We start from the raw sequence: 11,903 nt of genomic DNA on the forward strand, positions 1-11,903 counted from the left end.
TTTGTATAAAACCCATCAGAAAATCCTTAGGCTAGGTCCCTTATGTTAGATGTTTTAGGGACGTAAAGTGAGGATAACGGGAACGGGTAATCGTGTTTGTTTGGTTGATGAAAATAATAACCTTATTTATTGTGGGTTGAAAATCCTATGTGCTCACCAGGTTTCCCAACCTGACCCACTCAGTTTATTTGAATCACAGGTGTCGATATGAAGTTACATTACACTGAGAGATTAAGGAGATATAAATCACTAGTGATTATGAATGTAAGTTATGTTTATGCTTATGTTTATGTATTGACGATGAAATCCCAAATGTTTTAAAATGGATAAAAATACATTTCTTCGGAAATGCTTTGATAACGTATTTATCATGTTTTCTGGGGACAAATTCCGCAACACTTTTATTTAAAATGTTACTCTGATTTTCAAACAAAGCATAAACAAAATCGGTCTTTTCTGGCCTTGAAAATGGGGATGTCACAGCTTGTTTGGTTTATATGTCGACATATCGGGTGGTAGGCTGAGGCGGTCCTACTTTGTGCGGTAGGACAAGATACCCGAGCGGGCCAATGGTGTGTTGTAGGCCAGGTGCGGACCAACTGTATGATGTAGGCACAGGAGGCCCAGGTGAGCAGTCCAGGTGTATTGTAGGCTTGGTTTTAAAAAGCGAGATGCACTCCGATGCGATAAGGGTCCCGAAGCGCGATGCGAATGCGCGTGCATCACGTAGACGAGGCGCACAAGTAGTCATTAGTGAACCAAAATGTGTTATGCATGATTACCAGTATACTAAAACACCATAAATATATATAAATAGTAGTGCATAGTAAGCAAATATTAATAGCTAAATAACTAGTAGTCTAATAGTAATGCAAAATGAAACTAACATACCCTAATAGTAGTGCATACTACATAATAGCAAATATTAATAACTAAATAACTAATAATCTAATAATAGTGCAAAATGAAACTAATTGACCCTAATATCATTTCCATCACTCATCATCATCATAACCATCAACCTCAAGCACCATATCTCCATACTCATCACTAGACAAGCCAATATCCTCTTCCATCTCATTTTCATCAACCAACACATCTCTAGGAGGGGCCCTACTGGATCCCATTGTTTCTTTTCCTCTACTATCTCTTGATGCTCTAGTTGAATAATAAGGCTCATTTACCCCGGAGGCTTCTTCTACAACATCCCAAGTCAAATCTTCACCTTCAAACACAAAATCATCTTCTTTATCTTCCTCCATTCGACCCATCAACCATTCATTGCTCTCATTTATTTCATGTAGGAGGATAGGATACCCGTACCCTTTTTTTGTATCTACGATCTAATGCACGGTTGAATTTCACATAGACCATATCATTTAGTCTACTTTGCGCCAATCTATTCCTTTTTTTGTGTGTGAAGCTACCAAAAAACTTTCAATAACATTAGACATATCATATATCAGAATGTGTCGATATTCAATAAAAATATATGTCATACAATATATATAATATGACAACTTACATGTTGAAAGACTCCCGAATTTCTCTCACAACTTGTAGCACTACATGTGAGACTAAGGACTCGTACAACAAAGTTTTTCAAGTTGGGAGTCGAAGATCCATAAGATATCCACCACTCAGCTGCCAAAAACCAGATTTGAAAAAAAGTTAGACACTTACACTATTACATAAACTTTATAATTATAATATATAATTAATCATATATGAAGTTTAGTTATTAATAAAAGGAAACCTGGTGGTTTTGTCTTTCTTTGCCTAATTGCCATTGGTATACCAAATAAACCTTCAACATTTTGATACACGGATAATTCTGCAGAAATCTTGTCTTGGATGCTAGAATCTGGAACTAATTGCTCGATGCATGCATATAATCCTTTCATAACTTCTTCACAAGATGCGCTTTCTTGGTTATCATAAAAGGTTTCTGGATTTAAGTAATGTCCAGCCGCATGCAAAGGCCGATGAAGTTGGCATTCCCTCCTTTGATCAATGATCTCAAAAGCTTTCTTGTACTCCTCCTTTTTGTTGCAAAAACTTTTTGCAATAGCCTCCTTGGCTCTATCCATCACCTCATCAATATAGCCCATCGCTGGCTTTGTTTCCCCATCGACCATTCTAAGGACTTTAACAAGTGGTCCCGTCAACTTTAGAGCATAGACAATATTTCTCCAAAACGAGTCTTGCATAAAATATGATCTCATCTTTTTCCCAATATCATCCTTGCCTCACTTGCTTTCTGCCCACTCTTTGGACAAGATCATCTTTCTTAAATTGTCTTTTTGCTTGTGAATTTGTGATAAAGTGATAAATGATGTTGCAAACCTATAATAGCAGGTCTATGCAAGTTTCATCTTTCTTAAATTGTGAATTTTATATTAGATACAATAAAAATGCAAGACCATAATTAATATGAATGGTTAATAAAGTGTTAACTGTTAAGAGACAAACCGGCTAATAGCAGGTCTATGCAAGTTTCTTTGATTAGTAAACTTGCGCATCATGCTCACAAGACCAACATGGGTATATATAAACACATTCGACAGCATACATTTCTTCAAAGCACTTCTCACTTTAGGAATTTGCTTGCCAATGTCATCTAACATAAGATCAACACAATGTGTCGCACATGGTGTCCAAAAGAGGTGTGGTCTTTTGGCTTCCAGTAATTTCCCTACAAAGTTGACACCAAAGTAAAATTAATAATCAAAATAATGTAAATTAAAAAAAACTAATTTACTTAATATCTATTCCTTACCCGCTTTAACATAAGCGGACGCATTATCCGTGATAACTTGGATAACATTGACCTCTCCAACCTCTTTAACTATGTCATCAAGAACACCAAACAACAAGTTTGCATCCTTTGAAACTTCTGAGACATCCATAGATTTCTTGAAAACAGATCCCCGCGGAGAATTCACTAAAAAGTTTATAATATCTTTTTGCACCACCGAATCACGCCAACCGGCTGACATGATCGAACACCCTTTTTGGGCCCATTCTTCCTCGTGTTCCTTCATTTTTCCTTTAATGGCTTCTACTTCTTTCTTTAGCAAAGGCACCCTTAGCTCATACATGCTAGGTGGTTTCATTACGGGACCAAATTGTCCAATTGCTTCTACCATGATATTAAAACTATCATATGTAGCAGCATTAAAAGGAATACCTACACAAAACCAGCAAAGTTTTAACATAAAAACTGCATAAAAACCAAAAAACAGCATGTTTAAACATAAAAAACAGCCTATATAACTTCAAAAAAAACAACATTTTTATTCAAAAAAAAGCATATGAAAGGAATAGAAAATACCTGCATCATAAAACCATTTTGCTATTTCACTGCATGCTTTTCCCCTTAGTTCTTTCCGACACACCTCATTAATCGTTTGTTGTTTCCCTCCTTTACCTTCTTTTCTACCTTTAAGTGCACCTTCAGGATTTGGAGTGTAATACATATCTATAAGTCCTCTTTGTTTTGGCTTCTTTTTGGGAGGTAGTTTGCTAGTTCCTTCACTTCCCCTTTTTGATCTTATTTCAACACAATCTTCTTCTTCGTCTTCGTCATACTCATCAACTTCTTGCATCCTTGATAGCATTTGAATACTTTCTTTTGATGGTTGTTTTTCTTTCATAAAATCTGTTACTTCTTTCCGGATATGTTCCGGACATCTTGGGCAATCAGTGACGTTTCTATAACCTCCAACAAGGTGCTGTTTTAACCGGTATGCACCTCCCTTAACAACTTTTGTGCAGAAAGTGCATGTAAATTTGTTTCTAATCTTAGGGTCTTGGGTACCATATCTTCTTGTCGGATCAATGTTAGATCGAGTATCCATTATAGAAGAGTAGAAGTGTAGAATAAAACAAGGGTGAGTGATGAACTGACGAGTGATGACTAATGATCTAAGAGAAAAACGAAAGTGGTGGGGAAGAAGATGTCGATCAAGAAACAAGTAAGACGTGATAAAGAAAGAGAGAAGAAGAAGATTCAGTCGCCCAATCACATCACGTACGCATGGGTATGGGTTATGAGTATTGTACACGGCTACACATTATCTCATAATCTAGGGTATAGAAGTAGGGCCGATTAGTTTAATTAAACAATGCATGGGCTTTTTTAGTTGGATTATATATATATATATATATATATATATATATATATATATATAATCCAACTAAAAAAGCCCATGCATTGTTTATATATATATATATATATATATATATATATATATATATATATATATATATATATATCAAATAAAATGGGCCTGTCCAGGATGCACTAGGATGCACAGAAGCGTGATGCGCTTGGATGCGCACGCATCACCTCGCAACATGGACTTCGCATCGCAACAGAGTATTGAAGCGGTTTTGGCTGCGCATCGCTGCGCTTCGGTGCGCATCGCGCCTGATGCTCACTTTTTTAAACCAAGAATGTAGGCCTCGCAAGGCGGTCCAATCAGACTTGAGGTTTTTGTGTGTGCATGCATTGTATGTGTATTGTGGTGTATGGTATTTTAGGGGAACTCACTAAGCTTTGGCTTAGAGTTGTGGATTAAATGTTTTTCAAGTACCAGTGGTGATTGTGGGAATGCGAAAACGTGATTGTACACACTCATCAGTAGCATTGGAGATTCCGCATTTATTACATTACTCTGATTTTCAAACAATTGTAATTTGGAACAAATGAGTTTTCTTAATCGGGGTTTTGTGAAAGTGGTATGTTTGCCTTAACTAAAAATGAAAATTTTGTTTGTGAAAATTGGACGTTACACAACAATTTAAGCAACTTGGTCATATTTAGTGTTGGCATAAAACCTATTCAACCCTATCTAAAAAGACATATGGGTGTTTGGGATCTCTTTTCATAAGGCATGTTTGGACTCTTTTGGAGAGCATGCAGTTCACTGTAAAGAACTCCCGGGGTTTAAATATTGGCACGATATGGTTAGGGATGTTTTGTTTGACATATTTAAGCGTGCCGGGGTTTCCGCTAAGAAAGAAGCACCTGTTAATTTCTTGACTGACCCAACAGAAGGAAGGTCATCCCTCAGACCGGCTGACATTTTGATTTTTGGATGGGGATGAGGGAAACACATGTAATTTTATGGGAGTTTTAGAACTATTATTTTTCACTTGTCATTTTTTTGGAATTTCCGTTTTTTTAAAATAAAATTCCACAAAATTCTAATAAGTTTTATAAGAAAAGAGAATCATTCTATTAATTTGATAATAAAGTCTCATAAATGTTCTAAAGAATATTTGATTTCTTTTATAAATGTTCCAAAAGATTACATTATGTTATGTAAAAATATTATTTTTATAAAATATTTAATGTTTAATTATTTATATTAAATTTTTATTTTTAATAAACTCGTATACTACACGGGTCTCACACCTAGTTTTTACTATGTAATGGGTTCTTTGGCAGTTGCAAAATTCTCAATTTTTTTGAGAAGTGAAGTAGAGAAAGGGCACCCAATTAATTCTCTGCTTTCATAATTGTTTTTTTTTTCTAGCTTCTTGGTAGTATGATATTTGAAAATTAAGCTGTTCCAAACAAAATATATATGAATAAAATAACCCAGTATGCTGATATTTATAAAATTTGCTTGAACAAGCAAACCTAAAATCAATAATACCATTAAACTACATTGTCCATAGAAAAACAATTCAGCATATTTACAATCACAATAAATTAAATCACACTCTAATTATATACACAGATTCAAGCAGACAAGATCTTAGAAACTAACACCAAATTAGCCACACCCTAATTATAAATCTCAGACACAACCAAAAAAAAAAGGCGATAAAAAGAGTGGAAGTAGCTAAAAGGGGAACCAACTTTGAACCTTTTTTCAGTTTTCTGCAGCTTCCAAACTAACTCCTGAAACTTCATTGTCTGTATAAGAAATCGGAAGCTTACTCCCCACTCTCATTTTCTTCACATCTTGACTTGAACATACTAATATCCGTTTCACCATGCCACAGAATTCCCTGTCAGTATCACAAAAAGGGTAAAATCATCATTTATTATTTATTCTCATTCAGAGTTCAGACAGATGTCATTATTAAGTAGGTTAACATTTGTATGTGCATGAGTTTATAGCAGAAAGGGTAAAATGGTCATTTGACCAGACAGAAAAAAGAGGAGAGTGTAGTGTAGTAAGTAACAAACATACTGCCATGGATCGTCGCCCATGAGCATCATGTCTCCTTCATCATCAGTGAAGACAATCTCCCATTGGTTACGAGGGTATAATTGTCCTTTAATCTCAAACATCTCTTCCAGTTCATTTATAAGCTCATCATACCCATTTAATACAGTTAAGTCCACTGCCCGACCCACTGCCATGCCTTGCATTTGAACCTTCAATCATTACATATAATTAAATTTAAAAAAAAAAAAAAAAAAAAAAAACATGTTAGTCTAAAATTTGGACCAAACATGGTTAAATACAGAAAGCACAAGGACCATTTTTGTAATTTGGTCCTTATTCCAAGGTTCCAGTGACCAAAATCGGTATAAAACCTTCAAATAACGACAAAACCTGAAAAAAGTTTCAATTTTGGACTAAAACCAGTAAAAACAAAACAAAAAAAAAAAAAAAAAAAAAAAAAAAAAAAAAAAACAGAGGGACCACTTTGTAATTTATTCTAATAAGAGTAAACTACAAAAATCGATTCCAGTCCTTATTTTAATGTTCCAGGGACCAATATAACCTTCTGGACTAAACACAGTAAAATATCAGAGAAAGCAGAGGGACCATTTCTGTAATTTACTCTATTAACTATAAATGTGAGTTAAGTGTTGATGGCCCACACCCAAAACAACCCTACCCCACCAATTTTGTCATACCCTAACCTGCCCATCTTTACATGTTTTGGCATGTTACCCAACCTGCCCATTTTACCATACCCTGGCCTAAAATTTACCTGTTACCCAACCTGCCCGTTTTTTACCTGCCCTAAAACTAATATCATATTATTATTATTATTATTACCTTAGTTCGCGAACGAGTACACGTGGTTTGTTTGCTTTGGACTTCTTTTGGTGATACTTGCAACTCCTTTGTGAGATCAGAAGTTCCAACAGACAATGGACTTGGGGCAAGGGTATAATAGACATTTGACGCTGGTGGTGGTTGTGGTTGTGTCTCGGGTATAATAGGGATCATTAAATCGAAACCAAATATTCTACAACTCGAGATACTTTCTGGTTTCTTCAACTCAACTGAATCATTATTATTAGTGTTTTTCATGGTTTCTTGATGCGATTGGACAGATGATAGCCACCCTGTGTCCATTTGAGGAGGCGTGAAATTACTCATCTGCCCTTCAGGAGGCCTAGGCCTTTTACTTTTTGGTGGTTGGAGTGAAGTTGTGGGGGGGATAGAAGGAGGAGGAGGAGTTGAAATTGGTTCGATCTCCCATGGAGAAACCCTTTCAGGTCTAGTAATAGATGCAGCTTCATCCCATTCAACCTGTCAATTGTGATATATATTTTTTCATTTAGAAACAAATATTTTTCCATTAATTCATTATTTAACCTCAAAAATATTAACCTTCAATGAACGCCATTTAGAAAGCTCCCACTGGGGAGATATATCTTCAACTCCAACTATTGTCCCTGTAAACCTAAATTTTTTAAACAAATTCCACCCATTAAAATCATATCTCAAAACAAAACAACACAAACTCTAAATATTATAATTTACCTTCTTTCAGGAGAATCCTCACCCTCAAATGGCATCTTAAATCGCATCCCAACATTAAACTTGTTGTTTATAGCTTCCATATACTTGTTCAAGCCTATGATGAACTGACTTGTACTGAATTTTTTTGAAAATGTTAAAGAAAACTCGATCAAGATCCGATTTTTAAAATGCAAAAATGATATTTTATATTTATACCTTGGTTTATAGTAAACAACAAAACGGGTTTGTGTTGAAACAGCATGTGATGCAGTTGCAAGTACTCCAAGGTGCATGCTTTGGCTTGAAATTACTGAAGAGGGCATTGAACTTTGTTGGCGTGTAAATCGTCTCACACCTACCCGTAATTCACCATTTTCGCCCCTATGAAAAGGGTAAATTAGGAAAAGCCATTACATTTTGGTTTTTTCTGTAATTTGGACTTATAATAAGATATGTGCATGAAAGTATGAAAACAACAACAATAGGACAAAGTTTTTACCTAAGGAAAACAAAGGAATCCCCAGCCACTAATCTTTTACAAGTTACAAAAGTACTCCATCCTGTTGTTAGCAAATGCCTTCGTGGTTGACCTGTCAAATCAAAGAATTTTTTTTTTTCTCAAGAACATATGTCATATTCACATTATATAAAATCATTTTGTGGTTTTAGGGTTTATAGTGACCTCTAAAGATATGTTTAAATCGCCACTCTGTGCCATGAAGATCCTTGGCTACTAACTCTTGTGTTGGTGTTGGTTGAGTCATGTCCTAAACAAATTCAATGGATTTAAACATCAAAATCAAAAGATAAATATATGGATTTTGTGGTGTGTGTGTGTGTGTGTGGAATTACCAAGGGAGGTAGGCATTCATTTGCATGCTTTCGAAGCACTGAAAATCCACCATGAGTACTTGTATCTGAAGCTGTCAAGACTTTACAGAAAGAGTGAACATTTGGTCTTTGAGGCTCTTCAGGGGATTCATCAGGACTTGTAGGATCGCTATCACTTTGCTACAGATTGTTGTGAAAAATCATAAACATGGTTCTTTATAAACTTCTTACAAAAATTGAAGTATTAGAACTGGAATCTTACATTTTGTTCTGGAAGTAGAGTGATCTGTGCATAAACTTCATCTGTTTCTTGTTCGGCCTAATAACAAGATGCCAAAATTTGAGAAATTTTCAGAGATTGAAGAACGTGTGTTTGCAGATGAATCTAGAAATGAACAAACATTGTGACAGAAAGATGTTACGTACCAGTAATTGAGTATGAACAACGCGACAAAGGATCTTTGATTTGAGATTGAAGAGAGGAATTCTTTGGTTAAGTTCCTGATTTGTTGATGCCTCCAACTAAAACCACCCAAAAAAAGAAATAGAACAATTGTAGCAAATTAAAAACTTGCACGATCAAAAGAAATTTGTGAAAATAAGAAATCTGAATTTTCAAGCAAAAGGGAAAGATAATGTTTTACTTGTTCCATGTGGCCTTGAGGAAAGTAGAAAACTCTCTCTCCATCTCTTGGAACATCCACTAGTGGGCCCGTACATGCCTTCCATAGCTCCTTATACAGCAGGTCTTCACAAAAAGAAAATTGAAAAAAGAACACACATCAATTTGACAATTCCTACAGAAAACTGCACATTTTTAGCACTAAATCCGCACCAATAATTGATAAAAACAAAAAGGAACATCAAGTTTTCAGCATGTATTATGAAAGAAACGAAAACTCCTAATCAATAATATGTGAGAAACGAGGGAAGGATAGCATAACTACAGAAAACAAACAAACATAATTAGTGAAGGAGTTTTGGAATTTCACCTTCAGACGAGAGAAAAGTTGACCCTCGATTCTCCATGATTATAACCAGAACAAACTCCGCACGTAACACAAAGTCTTGTAAAACACAAATCTCGAAGAAATCAAACTACCAAAATCATCAAATTTTTCCTCATTACAAGCGTATTCAAGGCAATGATAACTGATTAAGTCTCATTTTCAGTACAAAAATAACCAGCTCAGATTAAACCCTAAAACCGCCAATCTTAGGCTACAAACACACAGATCGGAAAACCACAGCAGTTTATGATGCAATTTTTTCCTTCTTTCGTTCAAAAACTCATGAAATGTAAAAATGGCATGAGAGCAGCTTAATTATACGCCTTGATTCCTTCACTTTCTCTCTCTAAAACACTTTTGCTGTCGCTTTCTCTCACTGTGAGCCTTTGTTTGTCTCCTTTCCTGGTGGTGTGTAGTGCGTGAGCCTAACCTTATTAACCATGGTTGAGTTAGGTCTCCCCGTTGTTGTAGTACGTTGTCCTAAAGCAATTTGAGTAAAAAAAAATAAATTCTGTTTCATGTTTTTATAAATATTAATAATAATAATTTACGTTCATTGTTATAGTATAAGAGTTATACATTAAGATCTCGTTTGATATATGTTTTCTTACTCGAAAAAAAAAATTAATGTTGTTTGATTATATATCTTACTGACTGTGATATGTTTAATTGTATATGTGACTGACTGTGATGAATGATTAAAAATGACCATATAACTTTGTTATTTTATACTTTGACGAATGGAATTGTTGAATAATTATAAAAACATACAAATTGTCATACAAAATCAAAATTACATAATAATCATTTAAAAATCTAAATATAAATTGTCATACAAAGTAATTAAACATAAATCAATTAAAATTGAAATAGAAACATACTGAAATAGAAAAATAACATATTAATTTGCATACAATTCTAAAGTAAATCAGGTGAAAGTGGTTAATTAGCAATCTGCTCATGCAAAGTAGTCATATATTCAACGGCTTCTGAACCTCATTCTATGTCATGTGTGTTTTCGCCCTCAATTCTTTCACCTTGCACGTCAGGTTTAACCATAACGCTCTCTTCAAAATTTGCAAATAACTCATATTGGATATTCTATTTCTTTATAAAATTATGGATCGCGATACAAGCAATGACTATGTCTTTTTGCATTGGAAAAGAATAATGAGTCATTTGTTTTAAGATTGAGAATCTTGCCTTCAATACACCATAAGCACGCTTAATAACATTTCTAAGTTGTGCATTAACATTATTGAATGTTTCTTCTTTAGTTAAAGCCCGTCGTCTTCGAAAATCGGCTAACCAATACCTAGTGACACGGTACGGATCCATGAACCTGCGAGTATTGGTATATGCAGCGTCACAAATGTAATATTTATATGTAGGTGGGTGACATTTATTATATAAAGAATATAGATAATAAAAGTGAAGGATTTTATAGGTTATCAAAAACATGTAAAGCAGGAAATCTTAACAATTAAGTTTGCGTGCAACCTATAAAGGATCTATATTTTCTCTAATTAATAACAATAAACTATGAACATCAAGAACCCTAAGGGAAACCTATTATAATTGAAATATACATATGATTAGGGTTACATACGTTTGATTTGTTGTAGTAAACAAATCAGTTTAATCTTTTGCATTTCTTGGTCTTGGAAAGCTAGCACAAAAAGGATGATGCTTCTAATGGCTCACACATAAAACCAAAAACCCTACAATGAGGAAGAGAGAGGATATATGACGGAATTTATTCCTATGCCTTTAGGTAATGTGGTGAATGAAAATTGCACGCGAATAGGTCCTATTTATAGTTTACGTAACTTGCTGACAAAACAATATTTAAATTGATTAAATAATAGATTTAATCATAATTCAAATTATTTCCTTTTATATAACTAGGAGGCTTCCAGAAACCCTAGGAAACCCTCCAAAACCGTCCATACCATGGAGGGTTTTAGAATTGCTTCTTTTGTTCAACTATTGAACAAATACAATTCACCTATTGCACCTTCAGTTAATTCCAATTAATCCCGAGTTAATTCCATATTGATTTTGATTAATAATTAATCAATTCTAATTGATTTCACATTAATTTATTAATCATATAAATTAACAAATCAATTATTTAACAATTTATCTCATATTAATTTATTAATCACATAATAAATCAACAAATCAACTGTTTATTTCCAATTAATATATTAATCACATAATATATTAACATATCATTTTCCTATAATTTCCAATTAGCTTATTAATCATATAATAAGCTAATAAGTTATATTTCTCTCTCCTAATATCATTTCTAGCTATTTCTGGTTATGAGGGC

The 11,903-nt window shown here is 34.2% G+C and overlaps 2 protein-coding genes and 1 pseudogene across 3 annotated transcripts; all 3 read right to left on the reverse strand.

Annotated features, from left to right (window-relative positions):
* Positions 1 to 995: 995 nt before the first annotated feature.
* LOC145122185 (uncharacterized) lies at positions 996 to 2,525 on the reverse strand (annotated as a pseudogene).
* A 243-nt stretch (positions 2,526 to 2,768) lies between these two features.
* LOC145122186 (uncharacterized) lies at positions 2,769 to 3,860 on the reverse strand. The gene is made up of 2 exons (XM_079057832.1): positions 3,335 to 3,860; positions 2,769 to 3,223 (listed from the first exon to the last, which is right to left on the reverse strand). Exons 1-2 carry the CDS (start codon positions 3,858 to 3,860, stop codon positions 2,769 to 2,771), a joined length of 981 nt encoding a protein of 326 aa, XP_078913958.1.
* A 1,762-nt stretch (positions 3,861 to 5,622) lies between these two features.
* Positions 5,623 to 9,963, reverse strand: LOC145122751 (auxin response factor 9-like). 2 transcript variants are annotated; one of them, XM_079058321.1, is made up of 13 exons: positions 9,548 to 9,963; positions 9,200 to 9,303; positions 8,982 to 9,077; positions 8,818 to 8,874; positions 8,577 to 8,735; positions 8,407 to 8,491; positions 8,224 to 8,314; positions 7,941 to 8,105; positions 7,746 to 7,859; positions 7,593 to 7,665; positions 7,032 to 7,511; positions 6,210 to 6,397; positions 5,623 to 6,024 (listed from the first exon to the last, which is right to left on the reverse strand). In XM_079058321.1, the coding sequence occupies exons 1-13, from the start codon at positions 9,582 to 9,584 to the stop codon at positions 5,886 to 5,888; spliced, it is 1,788 nt and encodes a 595-aa protein (XP_078914447.1). In that variant the 5' UTR covers positions 9,585 to 9,963; the 3' UTR covers positions 5,623 to 5,885. The 2 variants fall into 2 exon arrangements, with proteins under 2 accessions (XP_078914447.1, XP_078914448.1); XM_079058322.1 differs by having other exon boundaries at positions 9,200 to 9,352.
* Positions 9,964 to 11,903: the final 1,940 nt, after the last annotated feature.

This window comes from Lactuca virosa, chromosome 6 (assembly GCF_052849685.1).
Source record: "Lactuca virosa cultivar CGN04683 chromosome 6, Lactuca_virosa_CGN04683_v6, whole genome shotgun sequence".
In the NCBI taxonomy this organism is placed as follows: domain Eukaryota; kingdom Viridiplantae; phylum Streptophyta; class Magnoliopsida; order Asterales; family Asteraceae; genus Lactuca; species Lactuca virosa.

Excerpts from the sequence above, each read along its gene's own strand:
- LOC145122751 (XM_079058321.1), bottom strand. The coding sequence starts at position 9,584 with ATGGAGAATCGAGGGTCAACTTTTCTCTCGTCTGAAG. Across the intron at positions 7,666-7,745 it reads GAGGATTCTCCTGAAAGAAG|GTTTACAGGGACAATAGTTG; the intron begins GTAAATTATAAT and ends TAAAAAATTTAG. Across the intron at positions 6,025-6,209 it reads ATGGGCGACGATCCATGGCA|GGAATTCTGTGGCATGGTGA; the intron begins GTATGTTTGTTA and ends TGATACTGACAG.
- LOC145122186 (XM_079057832.1), bottom strand. The coding sequence starts at position 3,860 with ATGGATACTCGATCTAACATTGATCCGACAAGAAGATATGGTACCCAA. Across the intron at positions 3,224-3,334 it reads AAAATGGTTTTATGATGCAG|TTTTTATGTTAAAACTTTGC; the intron begins GTATTTTCTATT and ends GTTTTTATGCAG.